Genomic DNA, 20,696 nt, shown 5'->3' with positions numbered 1-20,696 from the left:
TCCTTTTGTTGCATTGAGAATGCTAAGATGATAATCGATTTTTTCCCACATTAAGGTCAGCGTGCAGACACATATGGTGGCTGTCACGTCTTCTATTCTGGCTTTCAGTTCATCAATGTTCATCACTTTTGTAAGGTTCCTCATAATTGTTTGTCGTGTTTTGAACGAACACTTTTCAAGACGATGAATTTGACTTGGTGGTCTGATTCCTTGGCTGAGAAAGTCACCTGGTACAACCCAATTGGATTTCGCTTCTCTGGGAATGTGGCAGACATTGATTTTAAGCAAAAGTGTGACAAAAGGAGTACATACAGAAGTGTATTGATACAGGACTCTAAATGTTTTGAGTTTATCTATCTATCACTGCTACCAGTTTTATTTTTATCTTCATTAGTTTCTAATTTATTAATAATTGAAATGTGTCAGACACTTTGTGTACATCCTCAATCATGAATAATGATTACATAAACATTTGGTAATTATGTTTTTCCAAATATAAACAAATATTTACCAAATTTTAGCACATATTTTATGTTGTATATGACAAAACAAACAACATATTTGATAGGCTGTTTCCATTTTGTCTTTCCGATTAACATATTTAATTCCTTCACATGGGTGTGCACAAAATTTTCTAAGGGGAGTAAAAATAGATATTGCATCCTGAAAATGAATATATTGGGTATGAATCATGAGTACGTTCTTTTAATTGTAATTAAATAATTATTTTGACATTATATATAGACTAATCAAATAGTTTCTTTATCTTGTTTTAACATTTTTAAGACAATATAAGACAAAAGAATGGACAATGAGGATAATCTAGAAGACAGAAGAACAAGAAATAAAGAATACAGAATATATGTACGAGGGAGAATCAAATGAAAACCGCAAAAGTGCCATTAAAAATATAGGCGTTTGGAAATTTGCAGACACAGTCCTTGACATCTTTCCGAGCTGGTAGTACGAAGCAGGGTCGGTAGGTGGGGTTGGATGTGAGTAACAGCTGATTCAAGATGACAGCACCACTACGCAGTTGCACCAAGCAGGAACAGCGTGGAGTTATTAGATTTTTATGGAGTGAAGGTGTGAAACCGGTTGATATTCATCGGAAAATGCAGACGAAGTATGGGGACGCCTGTCTGTCACAGCGGCAAGTCTACGATTGGTGCAAGAAATTCGCAGAAGGTACGACTTTATTGACTGATGCAATCCTTTCGGGTCAGGCTCAGCGAGTTGTGACAGAGGAGTCCATAGCCGCAGCAGATCGGCTTATTCACGAAAACCTGCATGTCACCCTGCCTGAAATGGCTTCCTTGCTGAATATGAGCTTCGGTTCAGTACAACACATAGTGCATGACGAACTCCACTACAGAAAGGTGTCCGCCAAGTGGGTTCCTCGACAGCTGACACAGGAACTGAAAGTCCGTCGGGTTGACGCATGTCAAGAGCTGCTGAGGCGTTATGAAGAGGAGGGTGAGGATTTTCTAGCTCATATTGTCACCGGGGGTGAAAGTTTGGTGCACCATTTTCAACCAGAGACGAAACGTGCAAGCAAAGAATGGCGACATTCGTCTTCGCCGAAACCAAAGAAATTTCGCAGCCAGCCCTTTGCAGGGAAAGTCATGCTGACTTTATTCTGGGATAAGAAAGGTCCTATTCTGGAACACTACGTGCCCCCACGTACGACAGTGACTAGTGCCGCCTACACCGACCTTCTCAAGAACCATTTGAGGCCAGCGATACGCACAAAGCGAAAGGGATTGCTGAGTGCAGATGTTTTGCTTCAACATGATAACGCCCGTCCTCATTCTGCCCGTGCAACCATGAAAACCATCGATGACCTTCGCTTCATCTGTCATACTCACCAGATTTGGCACCATCTGATTTCCACATCTTTGGTCCATTAAAGGAGCACCTTGGAGGGCAGAGGTTCAAGTTTGATGAAGACGTCCAATCGGCGGTGCACGAGTGGCTACACAGTCAACCGAAAAAAAAATTCTCACGCAGTATCGAAGCACTACCTATCCGCTGGCGTAAGTGCATTGAACTGGGAGGGAACTATATAGAAAAATAATGTACAATTAAACATTATCCCTGCATTAAAATAGTGGAAAAAATTTAATTGCGGTTTTCATTTGATTCTCCCTCGTATATGTAAGGTAAAATATAGATGTTAAAAACAGGAGAGAGTTTGAAATAGAGATGAAGGCAGTAACAATTTTCCTATGTCTAAGTGACAAAATAAATTTGACTAAAACCAATTTTATTTACAAAATATTTCACTAGGAGTTTGTGATTTGTATGGTTTAGAAGATGCTAGAAATGGATTCTTGGGTACTTCACAGGGACGGCGACAGGGGTGGTGCCCACCCGATTGCCCACCCAATCAAATTCAATAAGTACATATACTTGGAGATAGCTATATGAATGTTTCGATATTTTATTTGTGAATATTATCTATGCTAGAAATGTTCACATATTATCAACCCATAAAAAGCCAATTTTGTCATTAGAAAGTGAAAGCAACTACTAGAGCTATTGAAACAAAAACTGTGATCAAATGAATACTTCCATGATTAAAAGCAGTTAGTAGGCTTAGGAGACTCAAAATTATGCAGGGTAAGATCAAGATTAGATCAGAATTTAGGTTGAACTTGAGGACTGCAGCTCTAGGCCTCAACATACGTATATAAATCCCAGCCTAGGTATGGTTAAAATAATCTCCAAGTAAACAAATAAAAACATCATCTTAGCTTTACTTCCTCCGGCAACACTATTGTTTATTTCGACTTTTTAAATTATTATTAGAATAATTTAATCACGAAGACTTAGATTGGCAGGCCATGTGACACGAATGGCAGAGGAAAGAATAGTTTACAGGATTCTTGTTGGGAAACCTGATGGTATGAGACCAGTGGGAAGGCCAAGACAAGGATGGAGGGATAACGTTGAGATGGACCTAAAAGAAATCGGCAAGGATGGGAAAGATTGGATTGATCTTGCCCCGAATAGGGACAGATTGAAGGCTTGTGTTGCTGCAGCCATAAACCTTTGGGTTTAAGTATGCTAGAGAGTATAATATAGTTTTAATTAGCTCTGCATTGAAATTCCAGAAGTGTCCCTTTTCTTATTTCATTACAATTTTTATATACCTGTTATTTTCAAATATCAATATGCTATGGGAAATATCAACTTTATATTCATTCTACTAATAAGAAGGAATCACCGTAATCACTACAATACTGAAGTGAATAAATTTTAATAAACCAGTTATGTATGGAAAAATTATTATACAGAATTATTCAATTATCTACTAATGAGTGGCTTATCCTATTTAGAAATCCTCGCCCCACACATAAATTTGGCCACATTAATCAACCAACAATATCAACAGAATCTGTACACGCAGCTGAAGTAAAGGAAAAAAGTTATGTCACGAAGTATCCAGAAGACGATTTTGTTACTTTGTTTTTAAGCCTACTTTTATGCTCAGATAGGCTAATCGGGACTAAACCTACAGTTTACCGTGTAGTCCGAACCAGTGTGCATTGTGCTTCCACCAGAGGAGGGGGGGGAGTCGAACACAGGACTTCTTCATTATAATGCGACAGCGTTATGCCATTGGGGAAAAGTATACAGAAAGAACTCGCACCAAACATGGCATTTTATCACCACAGAAGATGCGTCCATTTTAAGAGGGTGATTGCCTGAGACAAATATTTGAGACTTTCGGAAAACAACGTCATTGTTCACGGAATTAGCTGCCTTGATCCACTAATGAAACACTGTGCGATTGAAACTACCACCTCAACTTTCTAAGAGCTATGGGCTAATGAAACTCCATTTTTGGAAGAGTAAGCTGTGGTTGATTTGTTTTATTTAAAGTAATTTTTCTGCTAATTTTGATAATGACGACGATAAGGTTCAATGGTGATTAGATGAAAGTAACGAAGGGGCGAAAACAAACACATGCTGACACTCAAAATACAAACTCCCATAAATTATTACTTTGACAGTGGTTCCAAGTGCTAGGGACTCATTGCCCTGAAAGAACAAATTTCCAGGGTATGCTGCACAGGTTGACATTCTAGTGTGTTCGAAATGGTCACACCATACAACCAAAGTCATCTATGAAAAATAGATGAATTATTACTGGCACGGTGATCAACTTCGATGAATTCCTTGTGTCCTAAATAATTTTGTCACCTCAAAAAATATGTTCATGTAACCATACGTGTATTGCTTCTCCCGCATTAGTAACATGACAGTTGAGAAAACGAATAGCAACTTAGCTAATAATCTCTTCAATTCTGAACAAATTTTTCAATCTTACTTGTTTATTACTTATGAGTGATATTTTGTCAAAATAGCCTTTCATTAGCCTAGGAATATTTCATAAACAATGAACAAAGGAGGAGCGGGAGTGGCAGCGATTAGGAGGAGCGGGAAGTGGGGGATGCAGTTCCCCCGCCACGTTTTGCCACTTCCCCCCCCCACTATGGCCTCTTTATGCTAAACCTTTTCTACCAAGAAAAAGTATATTGTCCTTGCCCCTCAAATGTTGGCACCCAATCGCCGCTACTATAAACATTGATAGATTTGTCGGTTGTACAAACCTTGTAAGCTAAGAAAAGTGACCCCCAAGGAGTAAGAAAACTCTTTCAGTCAAAAACTCATACGATGAAAATACTATGCTCAGGAACATGCATTTAAATTACGAGAAACTTCACGATTGTCTACCATCGCACTTTCTATCATTGTCGCCGAATACATAAAATCAAGTATGTGCCTTGTATTTGCAACACAAGCTTAAACCTAATTCACATTTATTTCACTGTATTAACATGCATGAAAGAATGTGACTGATTAGAATGTATGGCTGCGCATGGGTAAACACTTCCTTGAAATAATTGTGTCCATCAGAGACAAAGCGAAAGGAAATGGAATAAGATGCGACAATAGATTAGAAAAGATAAAAACAAGAAAAGGAAAGGGAAAATAAGTAAGAGGAAAATCGGGAGTGTAAGAGAGAGGGGGATACATATGTCTTACATACACATATACTATATATGGTCTTACATTTATACTGCCCACCCTAATCTATCAATAAGGAGCTTCTGCCCACCCGGTCGAAAATTTCTGGCGCCGCCCCTGGTACTTCAGGTATGGACCAAGAAAACAGGAATGTGGGACTCCAGATCGGCCTCGCTTGGAATCCATATCTCCACAAAAGCATAACATCTGCCAATAGAACTAGAGGCAGGCACGAATCCAGATGGGGGACTTAGGGGGCTTGAGCCCCCCGAAAGTTTTAGGTTTACACTAGATAAAATGAGGTTTTTGGTTTCTTGTGGTGTGAAATAAAATAATGTGACAATAATTTAAGGAGAGAAATAATTATCGAGGCAAGACGGAGAATGTTTCGTAACCCTGTTATTGATAATAGCACGTATCCAAGATGGGGCACAGGGGGCTCGACCCTTTCCCCAGGAAATTTTTTCAGTTTACGTTATATATAATTAGGTTTTTGGCTTCTTGAATAATGTGAAAATAATGTAAGGAGAGAAATAATTATCAATGCAAGACGGAGCATGTTTTATACCCCTGTTATTGTTAATAGCACGTATCCAAGGTGGGGATGAGGTGGCTCCAGCCCACCCCCCTCAGGAAATTTTTCAATTTACACTATATAAAATTAGATTTTTGGCATCTTGAATAATGTGAAGATAATAAATTTATAAATCTTAGAGAAATAATTATCGAGACAAGACGGAGAGTGTTCTATAACCCTATTATTTTTTTAATTTTCTTTTAAAAAAAAAACATGCTTAAAATTGTTTGTATGGTTTTTGGCACCAAACACAAAGACATGTTTTTTTCACAGAAAGGCTTTTTCTAGTAAACGGTTCTGTAAAATATTTGAACAGTTTGATTAAAGCAAATAAAAAATTTGTAAATATATTATTTTTCTCTTTTTGATACTGTATATATGAATCTACTATGGTAATGTTTGTTGAGTATGTTAATGAAACTATAATAATTTCAGTAATTTTTTTTCAGTGGAAATAAATCATTCTGGATTTACTTAAAATATTTGTTTAAGGTCTTTGTAGCTGAATTTTGGCAACTTTTTTAATGATAATTTGCAAAATATCAGCTGCCAAGTTTATTTACAGATTAATGATAATGACATTACTTAGGGTTTAACATGATTAGTATTTTGTATATTTTACTATGCAAAATGTTTGCTATTGTTGCCTATAAAAGTTATTGAATTTTAAATTAAAGAGAAATTTAAGTGTTTTTACAGTTTACATATTACATTTCCATTTGTATGAAGTTGACCCCATCAGTACATATATTATGTTTCTTTTTTTAGAGGCTAATAAATAATGTACTTTCACCAAAAGTGACCCTGATATCTCCAAAATCCTTATGACATTATTCTATAAATTATTTATTTAAAGTGATTTAAATCAGTTATTGTTTTAAAAAAATCACCTGATTTATTATTATTATTATGTGTTGGAGTTGCGTTGATTCTTGTAAGAAAACACAATCAGAAATGCACACGCTGATTCTTTTGAGACATCTATTTTCTACCTGTAATGCACTAACTACCATGAAGTATCACTGAAAGGCAATTCTAATCACTTTAGACGGCATATGTTCTTAGTAATGTCCAGCTGTGGTTACCGTGATTCGCGCTATGTTGCTTCTCACTCACTAACCGTTTTTCTTTACTTGGCGCCCACGCAAACAGCTGACACACGGACCACACACGCCATCTCTTGAGAACAAAAGCAATCCAACCCACATCATCAAAGCCAAATAATGAAAACAAGAACACATTCCTATACATATTCCCCCCTCCTGATTGGATAAATTCCAATCAACAGATTTGCTAATTCAATTGTCATTAGGTAAGGGAATCAATTTGTTCACTGGTCTCTTAGTAAAACCAGTTGTTGTTCTAATTTTTGCCACACGCACTACACCGTCTTTACCAGGAAACGTCTCTTCCACTACTGCTATTTTCCATGTAAGTGGAGGTGCGTTGTCTTCTTTGACCAGAACCACCATGCCTGGTTGAAGATTTTCTGTTGAAGCCGTCCATTTACGACGCTGTTGTAGTTCGTGGAGATAATCCTTCGACCATCTTTTCCAAAAATGTTGTTGTAATTGCTGAATGTGTTGCCATCTAGAAAGACTGTTTTGGGGCAAGTTAGTTAAATCAGGCTCAGGTATGGACATGAGAAGTGACCCTATAAGAAAGTGACCAGGTGTTAAGTAAAAGGTGTCACTGGGATTATCAGATATTGAGGTCAGGGGTCGGGAATTGAGGCATGCTTCAATTTGCGTTAACAATGTTGCAAGCTCTTCGTATGTCAAAGTAGCATTTCCCACTATCCTCTTAAAGTGATATTTCATAGACTTTACAGCGGCTTCGCACAATCCTGCAAAGTGGGGTGCATTAGCTGGAATGAAGTGCCAGTTGATTCCATTTTTTATTGCAAAATCTTCAAGTCCACCTTTTAGCTGTTCTGCTTTGAAGAGTTGACTGAGTTCTCTCAGTTCTCTATTAGCTCCAACAAAATTAGTCCCGTTGTCACTGTATATGTTTTGACATTTTCCTCTTCTAGAAACAAATCTGCGTAGAGCAGCGATAAATGCGTCTGACGTTAAGGAAATAACTGCTTCAATATGCACTGCTTTAGTAGCCATGCACACAAATATAGCTACATATCCCTTGGTAGTGATTCTGCTTCTTCTGTTTGTTCTTATGATACAAGGACCAGCATAATCTACTGCTGTATTTAAAAATGGACGTGATGGTGTGACTCTTGGGCTTGATAATTGTCCCATGAGTTGATGTGACGCCTTGGCTTGCAACTTAAAACATATTAAGCATTTATGCAAGACAGATCTTACTGTTTGTCTGATATGTGGAATCCAGTATTCCTGTCTTAATGAGCTTATCAACAATTGAGGTCCTGCATGTAATAAACGACGATGTTCTGATTCAATTATGAGTTGCGTCAGATGATGTTTGGTAGGCAAAATTAATTGATATTTGCTCTCATATGGCAATTCTGAATTTTCGAGTCTTCCACCAACTCGTAACAGCTGTCTGTCATCAATAAATGGATGAAGATCCTTGATAGGACTATTTTTTGATACTTGTTGTCCTTCTTCTAAGTCATGAATTTTTTGTGGAAATGAAATGCGTTGCACAATTAAGATACATTTCATCAGTACTGCACGTAATTCAACATAAGAAAAGTTTCCTGTTCTCTTCGAAACAGGATTCTTAACATTGTAAATGAATCTGTAGCATGTTGCTACTACACAAAGCAATCTCTGTAATGTGGAAAATCTCAGCATGAAATCTGCTTCTGTTCCATGTATCTTGCTAAACATTGATGTAACTATCTTCCTTTGTTCTGTTATGCATTCTTCAAGTTCGCTATTTTCCATAACATGTAATGGCCAAGTATCTTCTTTTAACCACGTAGGTCCATTCCACCAAATTTCCGAATCCTTGAGGGCTCTTGGTTCTACTCCCCTTGTTATCAAATCTGCTGGATTACACTTAGATATGACATGATGCCATTGGTTAATAACAGAAAGTTCCTGGATCTGTGCAACACGGTTACCTACGAAGGTTTTCCATCGAGTGGGGGACGCTGCTAGCCACCCAAGTACGATTTTTGAATCTGTCCAAAAATATGTACTGTCAATTGGAATTCTCAAAATTGGTGTTGTTTTCTTAACTAGTTTAGCTAATAGAAGAGCACCGCACAATTCTAGTTGTGGCAAAGTAACTTTTTTTATTGGCGCTACTCTTGACCTTGCGCACAGTAATTTAACATTGATTCTTCCTAACTCATCTCTTGATCTAATATAAATGCAACAACCATAAGCTCCTTCTGCTGCGTCGCAGAATCCATGTATCTGAATGTCATTTGTCTTTTCTGTTGTCAGTACAAATCTCTCTATTTGGATGTGAACTATATCTGGTAGTTGTTGATACAAATTCGTCCATTGGTTTCTTAAATCGGAATCTAATTGTTCATCCCACTCCAATTTACAACTCCAAAGTTTCTGCAAAAACATCTTGTATAAAATGACAGTTGGACTGATAAGTCCCAGTGGATCAAATATGGAGCTAACAATTGATACAACTTGTCGTTTGGTTATGTTCGTTAATGGTGAACAAAAGTCTCCATCTTTCGCTACTTTGCACGAAATTAAAAATTTGTCTGTTGATGGTTGCCAGATGAGGCCTAATGTGTTTATTTCTGCTTCATTATTGAACTGAAATGGTAAATGAACTTCTCTGTGTTCTTCTGGTACTGCTTGCACCAATTCCTCACAATTGGAGCACCATTTGCGTAAAATAAATCCACCTCGTTTCAAGAGTTCATTCAGTTCAGACTGTAAGTTGAGCATAGTTTCAATGTTATCACCTCCTGATGCTACATTGTCACAATAAAAATCCCTTAATAATATGCTGGATGCATTGGGAAAGTTTTCGTTTTCCTGTCTTGCAAGCATTTGTAATGCTGCAACAGCTTGGTACGGCGATGAGGTTAAGCCATAAGTTACAGTTAATAATTCATAAGTTTGTATTTCTTCGTTTGGTGATTTTCTCCACAATATTCTTTGATATTTAGTGTCATAAGGATGGACTCTAATGTTGCGAAACATCTGGGCTATATCTGCTGTAAAAACTATTTTTGTGCATTCTGAACCTCAGTACAATAGAGTATAGATCTTCTTGGACTGTAGACCCTGTCATTAGAACATCGTTAAGGGATAGTCCACAGTCTGTTTTCGATGATCCATCAAATACAACTCTCACAGGTGTTGTAGTACTTTCTCTAATAATAGCATGATGCGGTAGGTAATATGACTCCTTGTTCTCTTCATCAGTAGTTTTAATTTGCTTCATGTGGCCTAATGATTCATAATTGTCCATGAATTCACAATAGTTCTGCCTGAGTGTTGGCTGTGTTGTTAATCTTCTTTCCAACTGATGAAATCTTTTGTCTGCTTGTTGAAACGAATTCCCTAATTCAGTATGATTTGGTTTGAATGGTAGCCTAACCATAAATCTACCATCCTTCTGCCTGATGGTTGTTTCTTGAAAATGCCTTTCACAATCCATTTCTTCTTTGCTCTTGGTCTTTGTGAATACTTCTTCTAATTCAAAAAACCTCTGTAATTGTAATTGAAGGCTATCTTCAGTACGTACAAAACATGAAGTAACTGTTGTAGGTGCTTCACATTGTTGAGGCATAGCTCCTGCTAAAATGTATCCTAACTCTGTATCTTGAAGTACAGGATAATTTCCTATTCTTGTTCTTCTATCTGAACGTAGTAGCAAGAAAAATAGTTCAGATCCAATCAACAAATCTATGCTGCCTGGCTGATGAAATGAAGGATCAGCAAACTGAATATCCTTTGGGAGATTCCAAGTACTGCAATCGATTACCTGTGTGGGCAAGTCGCCTGTGATTTTTGGTAACACAAGACACTTCACTGTTGTTGTATAATTAGATGTTCTAGACTGGATTACAACATCTACACAATGTTTAGTTTCAAGACACGAATTGTTTATTCCCTGGACTGGAACAACATAGTTTTCTTTCTTCAGTCGCAGTTTCTGCACTAATGATGTAGTTACAAAATTTGACTGACTCCCACTGTCTAAGAGGACTCTGCAATAATGAAATTGTCCATTGTTGCCTTTTACCTTCACTAAGGCAGTTGACAATAAAACTTGTGAAGTGTGTCTTTCTTTGACTGTACAATATGAAGATTGAGGTGCTTCATCTCTTGCCCCATTGTTGCTTTCTTGAGGATACACCGTAGAATTCAATTGTTGTCTATTGCTTGTATTGTTACTGACACTCGACGATCTTGGTCTTTCAGGTGTAGCCCTATGCAAGAGAGTATTATGTTTCAAATTACAAATTTTGCAATTTCCAGATTTACAAAATTTCAATGAATGTTTTGAAGATAAACAATTAAAACAAAGACCTTTCTTCTTCACAAATTCTTGCTTCTGTTTATAACTTGCCTGTAAGAAAGTCTCACATTGGTACAAAGTATGATTTGCGGAACAGTACATGCACTGAATGTTAGTGGATGTTGCTAAATACGTGTTGCTTTGTTTCATGAATTTACCTTGTTTATCATGTGATTGAAACTGCTTAGCATTGGTGTCACTATGTGTCGGTTTCATGTTTTCTAAAGCTTGACACCTGCGCTCTACAAATGCAAATAATTCTGACAAGGTAGGAAAGTAATCATGCTCTTGTGATAATTCAAATTCCTTACGAGTATTGTGATCCAAATGAGATACAAAATGTTGTGATAAAATGACTTCATCCAAAGGCACCTCAAGTTTAAGAGCCTTTAAAGCATTCAGATTTGAGGTTGCTGTATTTACAAACTGTCTCAATTCATTTGCATCTTCTTTACGCACCGACTTTATGTGTAATAGTTCACTAACGTAATGTGATGCAATAAGCCTGCTATTATCATATCTTTCATAATTTGCCTCACTAACTTGCAAGTTTGAAATGAGCTTACTGGCTTGTCCCTTCAAAGAGGACCACAAATAATGAAATTTTTGTATTGCTGGTAATGTATTGTTATCATGGACCAACACTTTAAAATTGTCCTTGAATGGAAGCCAGTTTTCATAATTTCCATCAAAAGAGGGTATGGAAATCTTTGGAAGTCTAAGTTGAGACTGAACTGACGTAACAGAACTAGTACTAACACTGGGCTGATGCATTTGATCATGCCCCATCACTATTGTCTCCATTTGAGACCTAATGCTGTAGTACTTTTCTTCAAATTCTATTCTGTGAACTTCCTCTTCGGATGCTTCCGATTGAAGTTCCAAACTGGTTTGAACGTCATTAAATTTGTCCCACATCTCAGTCAAATGACTTAATCTCAGTTTAATTTCCTAAACACTCTGTATATTAATGTCAAATGCATCGACGAATGCTTTCATACGGGTCAATTGCCCTTTGTAGCTTCCTCGCACAACTTTTAAACGTTTAATCTCTGCCTCTGTCATGGTGAAAGGATAACTGATAAGGTGTCACAATAATGCAATTAATGAACGTAATGTAATGTAAAGAAAGGAAAAGGAAATGGTACTAAAATGAGCCTGATTACCTGCAAACTTCAGCACTGCCGATGTTGGACACACAATCGTCTCGCCGGTTGGAAACACTGCTGCACTGCTCGCACGAAGAATCAGCTGATTTCCTTCCTCGCCTTCTGAATATGCTTGCTACGCAATAAATTTAGTATCGAGATTCCGGAATGTCCCTTCTGCCACCCGCACGAAACGTTCAGTTCTTGAGACACGAATCCACACAACTGGACCATGCAAAACTAGAACACACCGTTCACCACAAAGTTTACAGTTCACAAAGTCAGGTAGATGTAAGACATCCAAGGCTTGGAGGACCATAAAAATGTTGGAGTTGCGTTGATTCTTGTAAGAAAACACAATCAGAAATGCACACGCTGATTCTTTTGAGACATCTATTTTCTACCTGTAATGCACTAACTACCATGAAGTATCACTGAAAGGCAATTCTAATCACTTTAGACGGCATATGTTCTTAGTAATGTCCAGCTGTGGTTACCGTGATTCGCGCCATGTTGCTTCTCACTCACTAACAGTTTTTCTTTACTTGGCGCCCACGCAAACAGCTGACACATGGACCACACACGCCATCTCTTGAGAACAAAAGCAATCCAACCCACATCATAAAAACCAAATAATGAAAACAAGAACACATTCCTATACATTATGTATTACCTCAACAGTAATAATAACAAATCAGGTGATTTTTTTAAAAAAAATAACTGATTTAAATCACTTTAAATAAATAATTTATAGAATAATGTCCATAAGGATTTTGTAGATATTAGGGTCACTTTTGGTGAAAAAACATTATTTATTACGCTCTAAGAAAATAAAAAAAAGAAAATAAACATAATATATGTATTTAAATCAATCCACCTCGTTTGTAGCTCCCCAATTTCTTCCCAATGATGGATGGTCTTTGGTCCCATACACAGACTAAAATCTCAGGAGAAAAGTTATGCTTCTCCCAGGAGACTCAAACCTGTGTGCATCCCGTCGTCGTGGAGACCAAAGCATGATGCCTTAGACTGCTCATCTCATCCCTAAAGATGAGGTAAATGTTAGCTCTCAAAATCTCGGAAGCCTATCTGGAAATCACCTAGTTGATATCCCGAGAAATCCTCCTTCTCATTGGCTGCCAGTAAAGCTTCAAGAATTACTCAATTATATACGTATTAGCCTAAATAAACACATAACTACATAGGTACAATAAACGTGATCATTGACAGTAATATTTAAAGTATTTTTAAAATAAGGCTATTATATTTTTTATTCAAAACCATAAATATATAACAAGGTCATGTTTCTTTATTCATGGAAGGTGAGCAGTTCAGGATGAAAATAAATGTGAACAAAGAAAGGCAATGGTTTTAGGGATGAAACCAAGGAAAATTAGGAATGGCATTCAAGGACAAAAATTTAAGAAGTTGACAGGTTCCTATAGCTGGGATCATGGACGTCCGCAGGATTTTTCCAGGGAGGGGCAAGGGAGGTATTTTTTTCCAGGGGGAGGGGGCAAGTAAGGCACATTATCTCGAAAAAGAGTCTTGTTCCCTAAAAAAAACATTGCTAAAATTTGAATTTATGGTGTTCATGCAATATTAACACATATTATTGCGGCTAAAATGAAATTATATGTGCGAAATAAATAATTTTTGGTTCACTTTCATTTTCCAGGGGGGGCACAGCCCCCCTTGGCCCTCCCCTCTTCCAGACGCCCATGGCTTGGATGTATCATAAGTAGGGACACAAATTTATGGTAAATAAAAACTGAGGAGAGCGGTAAATAAAATGTTAGATCAGCGGTGAAAAAAAAAATTGCACACACTTTTTCATTATGAGAGGAAACAACATACAAAAGAGCTATAAATTGATAAACTACTTCATTTTTATATACTGTACACATGCACAAGTACTTAGCTGTCCCACCAAAAAGAAAACATCAACACAAAATCACTTCATTTCTAAATTGCATATCTCAAGTGATTTATTCATTGTATGTATTTAAAGAATATCCTTGATGTCCACCAAATAAAATAATCACTACTGCACATACACAAACACGTGTTAAAAATCACATGATGATAAACAAAATTCATTCATGACTGAACATGAATGACACCATTGTTTCCCTTGATGTGCGAGAACAGACTAATCTTATCGCTGCTACAGCTAGCAAGTTCAATGAAACTGGAAGTTGAGTAGACATTCGGCGGAAGAAAGGAATGCAGCTTGACATGGAACGAAGTTTTCGAACTGAGATTATGTGCATGGGAAATCCCAATTTGCAGCGTCTTCCTGATGTGATCGAAGATAAAACGTTCTTCAGCTGCTAGTGGTAGGAAACTTTAGGCAAACGTTTCGTTAAAAATCGACAGTTTGCGCACGCAACCTCGATTGCCGGTTTTTGCGTGTTTTCTACTTAATTTGATGATATTTCACAGTTATTTCGCGAAAAAGCGTTCATTTCGTGGAAAAGCACATATTTCGCATTACTTCGCAAATAAAACTCCTGCATATTTCATCATTGGGGGTGTAATTACGTGCAGAATGTTCAAAATTGAATCTTTTTTTCACATTTCGCGATTTCGCGCATCGCGAAAATTCAATGTCCCTAATCATAAGCAATGACATGAGATGCAGTCAGGAAGTCAAAGAGAGAATAGCAATGGTGAATGAAGACTTTAATATAAGAAGATGCATGGATCTGTGGTTAGGTGGTAGACGGGGTGAGGTGGTAGAACAGCCGCAGGCTGACCCTCGCCCTTTAATAAAGGAAAAATGAAATTGAAATTGAAACAAAGAACTAAAGAAGAGACCAAGAATTTTTCTTTTGTCTGGAGTGTAGAGTCATATGGTGCAGAAACCTGGATGCTACGAAGACGTGAGGAAAGGAACTAGAGACTTTAGGAACGAAGAATGAAGAATTGAGCATGTAAAGTGAACAAACAAGGTAGAAAATAAAACCCTGTTGGAAAGATTGATTGATTTGTTTTATTATACTTCACTTTTCTGCCACTGAAGAGGCAATAGTAAACACACATCAATGACACAATGCAAGCTCCCCAGAGGATTGGCTGCGAGTCTAGGTGTCAGAGCCTCTTTGGTCTGCAGTTACGGAAGTCTAATACTACTGCATGCAAGAGAGGTTGACATTTGGGTGCATTGTGGAAAGGTGCTGGGAAGTTGATGGAAGAAGAGCAGTGACAGAAGTGATCAAGTAAAGAAAAATAAATTGGATGGGACTCTGACTAAGAGACTCGGTGGAAGGAATGGTTTCTAGGGAAAGTAGGAGAAGTTATCAGATGACAGATAATATTAAATTAAGCAAATCCTACACTAGCATAAAACGTAAGATGCAAGATTGGAAAGTATGATGGTGAAAAATCTGCCTCTAAGACACAGAATGAGAAATATGATGAAAATGTTTCACTTACCCGCACATGGTTTCATACACATCATCGAAATTAGTAACAGGGCTTTGAAGAGATGACAATTCACCTGCACGGTTCGTGATTACATGGGTCACACATTCTCTGGTATCGTTGATGGTTCGCTGAGAACAAAGATAAATGTTTTATTTCCTAAATAATTATTATCTATTGAAGTAATTAAATGTAAGACATAATATTTTGTATTAATTATTTCCATTTGCTTTTAAGACATAATATTTTATACTGCCATATTGGCCCAAATATAAGCAGCCCCCGAACATAAGCCACACCCTAAAATTTGAAGGAGCGAAAAAAAAGATGATACCTGGATATAAGCCGAGGGAAGAAAAGAAAATACTGGTAACCATTTACAGGCAGATTCAGGGAAATATAATTAAATTAGGTAGGTACATATTTTATTTTATCATAAATACAGTACAACGTTGCACATTAGATTCATCAAGTTCATATTTCCTTCTGGCCTCTCTGTTGCTTGTGACTTTATCGTAACGAACAACTGCAAGTTTAAAACTTGCATCGTAACTACGCCTTATTCCCAGGCTCGATGATGCTTTCTTCTCCACACGATTGTTCAGAACGAACACAATCTTAATAAAATCAAAGAGTGCCTTATCAAGAATGCAGACGTTTTTACAATGTCCAGTTAGAAACAATAATGCTATTGTTCCAATTAGAAACAACAATGCTATTGTTTGATAACATTATGGTATCTACAATGCAGCCAGTTTCTATAATGCTATTGTTGCATTATCCTTATTTCAAATGAGAAATCAGCACATTTTTAACAGCATATGATTTGACAAAATGTCCTATTTTTTTAAGGCTGCGAATCCAAATATTTCACAATTGAAATTTGGAAAAAATGTGTGGCTTATATTCAGGCCAATATGGTAATTATTTCCATTTGCTTATGGAACTACCTTAATGAGTTTCTTCTGTTGTCTTTTCTACCACTTATTTTGGAAAGTAACAAACAATTGTGAAAAGTAACTAACTGAGGCATATTCAGCCACCTTGTTAGGTGCTAAAAGTTGAAAGAAGTATTAAATATCAGGTGGTTAAGATATTATTCTTGACTCATGTTTAAACTTAAGTATTGATAATTTTAACTTCAAAAATCTCAAAGACAAAAATATGTTGCACATATGAATGTTGTATGTGGATAGGATAATATTCGTTTCTTGTAGGCATGGGCACTGGAAGCAAGGACCGAAGGGCATTTATCCTGCAATACATTAGATATACGTGTTTTGATGTAAGGTTGCACGAAAAGAGAGGACTAATTAATTACATTGCAACCACCTGAAAATACACGAGTGAAAAATATGAGGAAAATGGGTACTCTGACACAGTTTAGAAAATGGGGTACTCTGACACAGTTTATATTACCTTATTTTGTTGTGAATCAAAGTCATTCCACGGTGTTGTTAAAAACTATTTCTGCCACATTATCAGATTAGCTCAATTTGAAACCAAATTTAAATGAAATCTTACCAATCTTTTCTGTTTAGAATATACTGAGGTTCTGCTCCCTCCACTCTCCCCCCTTTAAAATATCCTGGGTAGGCTACTGTTTTTTTGAGGGGACATTGGCATACCTTGGGGTTTCTCATTTTTGCAGCAATTATTGTTGTCTTTTTTTATGAAATATTTTATATTATTCCTGAAAATGTATGTCTGTGGTATGTACTCACATTCTAATATATTTCCATCTTAAATAATATTTTATATAATGCGTAAGGCTGCTTTAGATGAGAGCATTTCCCTTAGCATTTTACTTAACATTTATGCCATGACCAAATTACTACTGAGTAAAGTGATAAATTTTATGGCATTTCAGATGCCATGGCATATTTCATGGCATTCCTCAAGGATAGAACCCATCCTATTTCCATAACATTTTAGTTGTTTCAAGTGTAAACATCGTGCACTCACCATAGATGGTGTAACTCGATGTGCCTTTCATGCTGTATGTATTATACATTGTAATCGAAAAAGCTAACCAAAATGTTCCATGAAATGCTTTCGTGTAAAGTACAGACGGAATCAAATGAAATGTACTTCCCTTTTCCTACCAACTCAGAAGCGAGTTGGAAACCCTTCATTGCTCCTGTATAGATAAGAAAGTTGGGGAGGGCAGTAGCAGACAAGGCCATCACGCAAACGTGTTTCCGGCAAGCTTTCTGTTGAAATCTTGGCAGTTTGTGGAAGGATTTTGTGTTCCTATAGATCGACCACAAGGAAAAAATCCTTGGGACGAAAAGTCCCCGCGCAGCTTTTCCTTCTTCCCTCCACTTCGGGCCATAAGGAAGCATGGTCCACTCTCTCCCTCCCCTACTCGCGGGGGTACGGTGCACAGGAATGGCGGGTCTGCGCAGGTTGTTCTCTCTCTCTCTCTCTCTCTCTCTCTCTCTCTCTCTCTCTCTCTCTCTCTCTCTCTCTCTCTCTCTCTCTCTCTCCCTCTCCGTGAGGGCCAGGTCCTATCTACCAACTGCCGGCCTCACATCCAACTGCCGAGGTGGAAATTATGGGGTGACGTGTGGTCAGCAAGACAAGCCTTCAGTCCTTGTAGGTTTCCGTGACCGAGTGACGCTACTCATTTTTAGCTCCCCAATTTCCTCACAACTGTGGATGGCCAGCGGTTCCATACACAGGCCGAAATCTCAGGACCAGGTGTTCCGGGTTCGAATCCCGACCTGGGCATGGATGTTTGTGAGTGTCCATTTATCAATTTCATCATATCATCACTCATCCCCATCTTCGCAAATAAGCCAAAAGTAGCACAAAAAGCTAAGTAAAATAAAAGCAAATTAATCAATGAAGTGTTAGGGCAGAACCATATATCACACAATACAGGTGAAAGTGTTGTTGGTTGACGTGAATTGTTAATACGCCTAAACTCTTAAATACTCTAATATCAGGTTATTTATTTTCTCGTTTCTACTAGCCGGCACCTGTGGCGGAGTGGTAAGAATATCGCGCTACGACGCTAGGGTCCCGGGTTCGAATCCTGGCCTGGGCATGGATGTTTCTGAGTGTCCATTCATCAATTTCGTCATATCATCCTTCATTCCCATCTTCGCAAATTAGCCAAAAGTGGCAAAAAAAAGCGAAATAAAATAAAGAATCAAATCAAAAATTTTTCTACTACATCCCTGGGGAGTAAAGACGGCTGGAGCATGGTGCTGATCATATGACCTCCAAAATGGCCGGATTCAAGAATATACGGCTCCCTACTGCCACATCCCCATAATGTTCCTTCATGGCACGGTTCTATAGGCACGACCAAATTTACTTTACCTATACTACTACTAACTACTTATGCCAGGAGTTTTTGTATTTTTGATCCTTCATTATGTCTCCATTGCTAACCTGGTTCATTCCCAGTCGGGCCAGCAATTAATCAATGCAATACAAATAAGTCAAACTTAAAATGAAACAGGTGTCTTGCACGCACACACACACACAAACACAAGGAGAAAGAGAGAGAGAGAGAGAGAGAGAGAGAGAGGTGGAGAGGGGTGTGGTAGGAATACAAAATCCTTCCACAAACTGCCAAGACTCCAACAGAAAGCTTGCTGGAAACAAGTTTGCGTGCTGGCCTTGTCTGCTACTGCCCTCCCCCACTTTCTTATCTATACAGGAGCAATGAAGAGTTTCCAACTCGCTTCTGAGTTGGTAGGAGAACGGAAGTACATTTCATTTGATCCCGTCTGTACAATCTGCTAAGAGATTTTTGGAAGCATTTACATAGCATTTATGCTAGCAAAATTGTTAAAGGAAATGCTTTCATCTAAAGCCAGCCTAAAAGTTTACTTGTACTATTCCATTGCAATGTATTCAAATTCTCATGATATTCTCATATGATATTTTGTGTAATGCTTAAAGATATATTCCTACTCTCTTTTGTAGACAAATTACTGGGTAATGCCCATTTTGTAATGCATGTTGTACTCATATGGTCAAGGAAAATAGTAGAGAGTTGAAATCGTGATCGTGATGGCATGTCCTTGATATGTACTACATTACTATGCACTGTTTATGTACAAATAGTAGACCTAGGATACAACTAAACTAATTTTGACAAGTTCAATTCAGAAAAAAAGGGAAAATACCATGACAACTTCTATTTGGTTCTTTCTTTTCTGAATTTGAAACTATTACAGTGTCTGCAAGGGGCAGCTAGAGGTTGCAATGGCTGACAGGGATAAAAATTGTTTGTGACTTACAGTGATATTCTGTATCAAGAAAGAACAGGGGGACAATATCTCACTTAGCGAATATGATACTGTATGACTGAAAGTTTTAAACTATGTAAGAGGGCATTAACAAGGATGTTGTATCTTGTTAACGTTTTTTTAGTTTCAGCCATGCCCCAAAACTAAAAGCACTAAAGAAAGACATTTTCTGTTATGTACAGGTGGTGGACAAATTAATATGAACACCTACATGAAAACAGGTCTTATTTCATCCTATGCAGTACAGCTATGCTACCTAGTACAGAAGTCTGGCAGATAGTGGCTTTGAGGTAGAGGTATTAAGTTGATCAGCAGCAGTTGCATAGGTTGAAAATGAACATTCTAACATCAGTCAAAAGCCATTATGTTGACCTCCCAGACTTACAAAGTAGCACAATCATTGGAGTGCACTTAACTGGAGCCTCAGTGACGAAGCCAGCCAACTTGCAAGAAGCAAGGTGTCAACTGTGACGACAGCCTAGAGTAGTCCTCCATGGGAGAATCATAGCAGGTGAATATCACAGCATTCTTGGTGAACATCTCCCTCCTATGATCCAGACTGTGTTCCCTTGCGAACAACCCTGCATCAAAGTATGGTTCAATGAGCACAAACATGAAGTGGAATATTTCATCTGACATCCTCCGTTGCCTGATATTAACATAATTGAATATTATGTGCAGTATTTTGGAGGCTAAAGTGCATGCTAGGTTTCCAGCTCCAGGCACACTTTCTGAACCTGAGACAGCTTTGCATGAGGAATGGATGTGCATTATCTTAAACATGGTGCATGACCTGCAATTGTTCAACCCCATGTT

At 37.7% G+C, this 20,696-nt stretch overlaps 1 protein-coding gene across 1 annotated transcript in view; it reads right to left on the bottom strand.

Annotated features, from left to right (window-relative positions):
• The window catches only part of LOC145987924 (uncharacterized), a 170,212-nt gene that overhangs the window by 28,035 nt on the left and 121,481 nt on the right, over positions 1–20,696 (bottom strand). The window contains exon 3 of the mRNA XM_083122743.1: positions 15,625–15,743. Coding sequence (XP_082978869.1) covers positions 15,625–15,743 — 119 coding nt within the window. The remainder of the gene's footprint in view (positions 1–15,624; positions 15,744–20,696) is intronic.

This window comes from Lepisma saccharinum, chromosome 5, assembly GCF_977018435.1.
Source record: "Lepisma saccharinum chromosome 5, izLepSacc3.1, whole genome shotgun sequence".
NCBI lineage: Eukaryota > Metazoa > Arthropoda > Insecta > Zygentoma > Lepismatidae > Lepisma > Lepisma saccharinum.
Note: the sequence above shows the minus strand (reverse complement) of the source record. Positions and strands in the feature narration are given on the sequence as shown.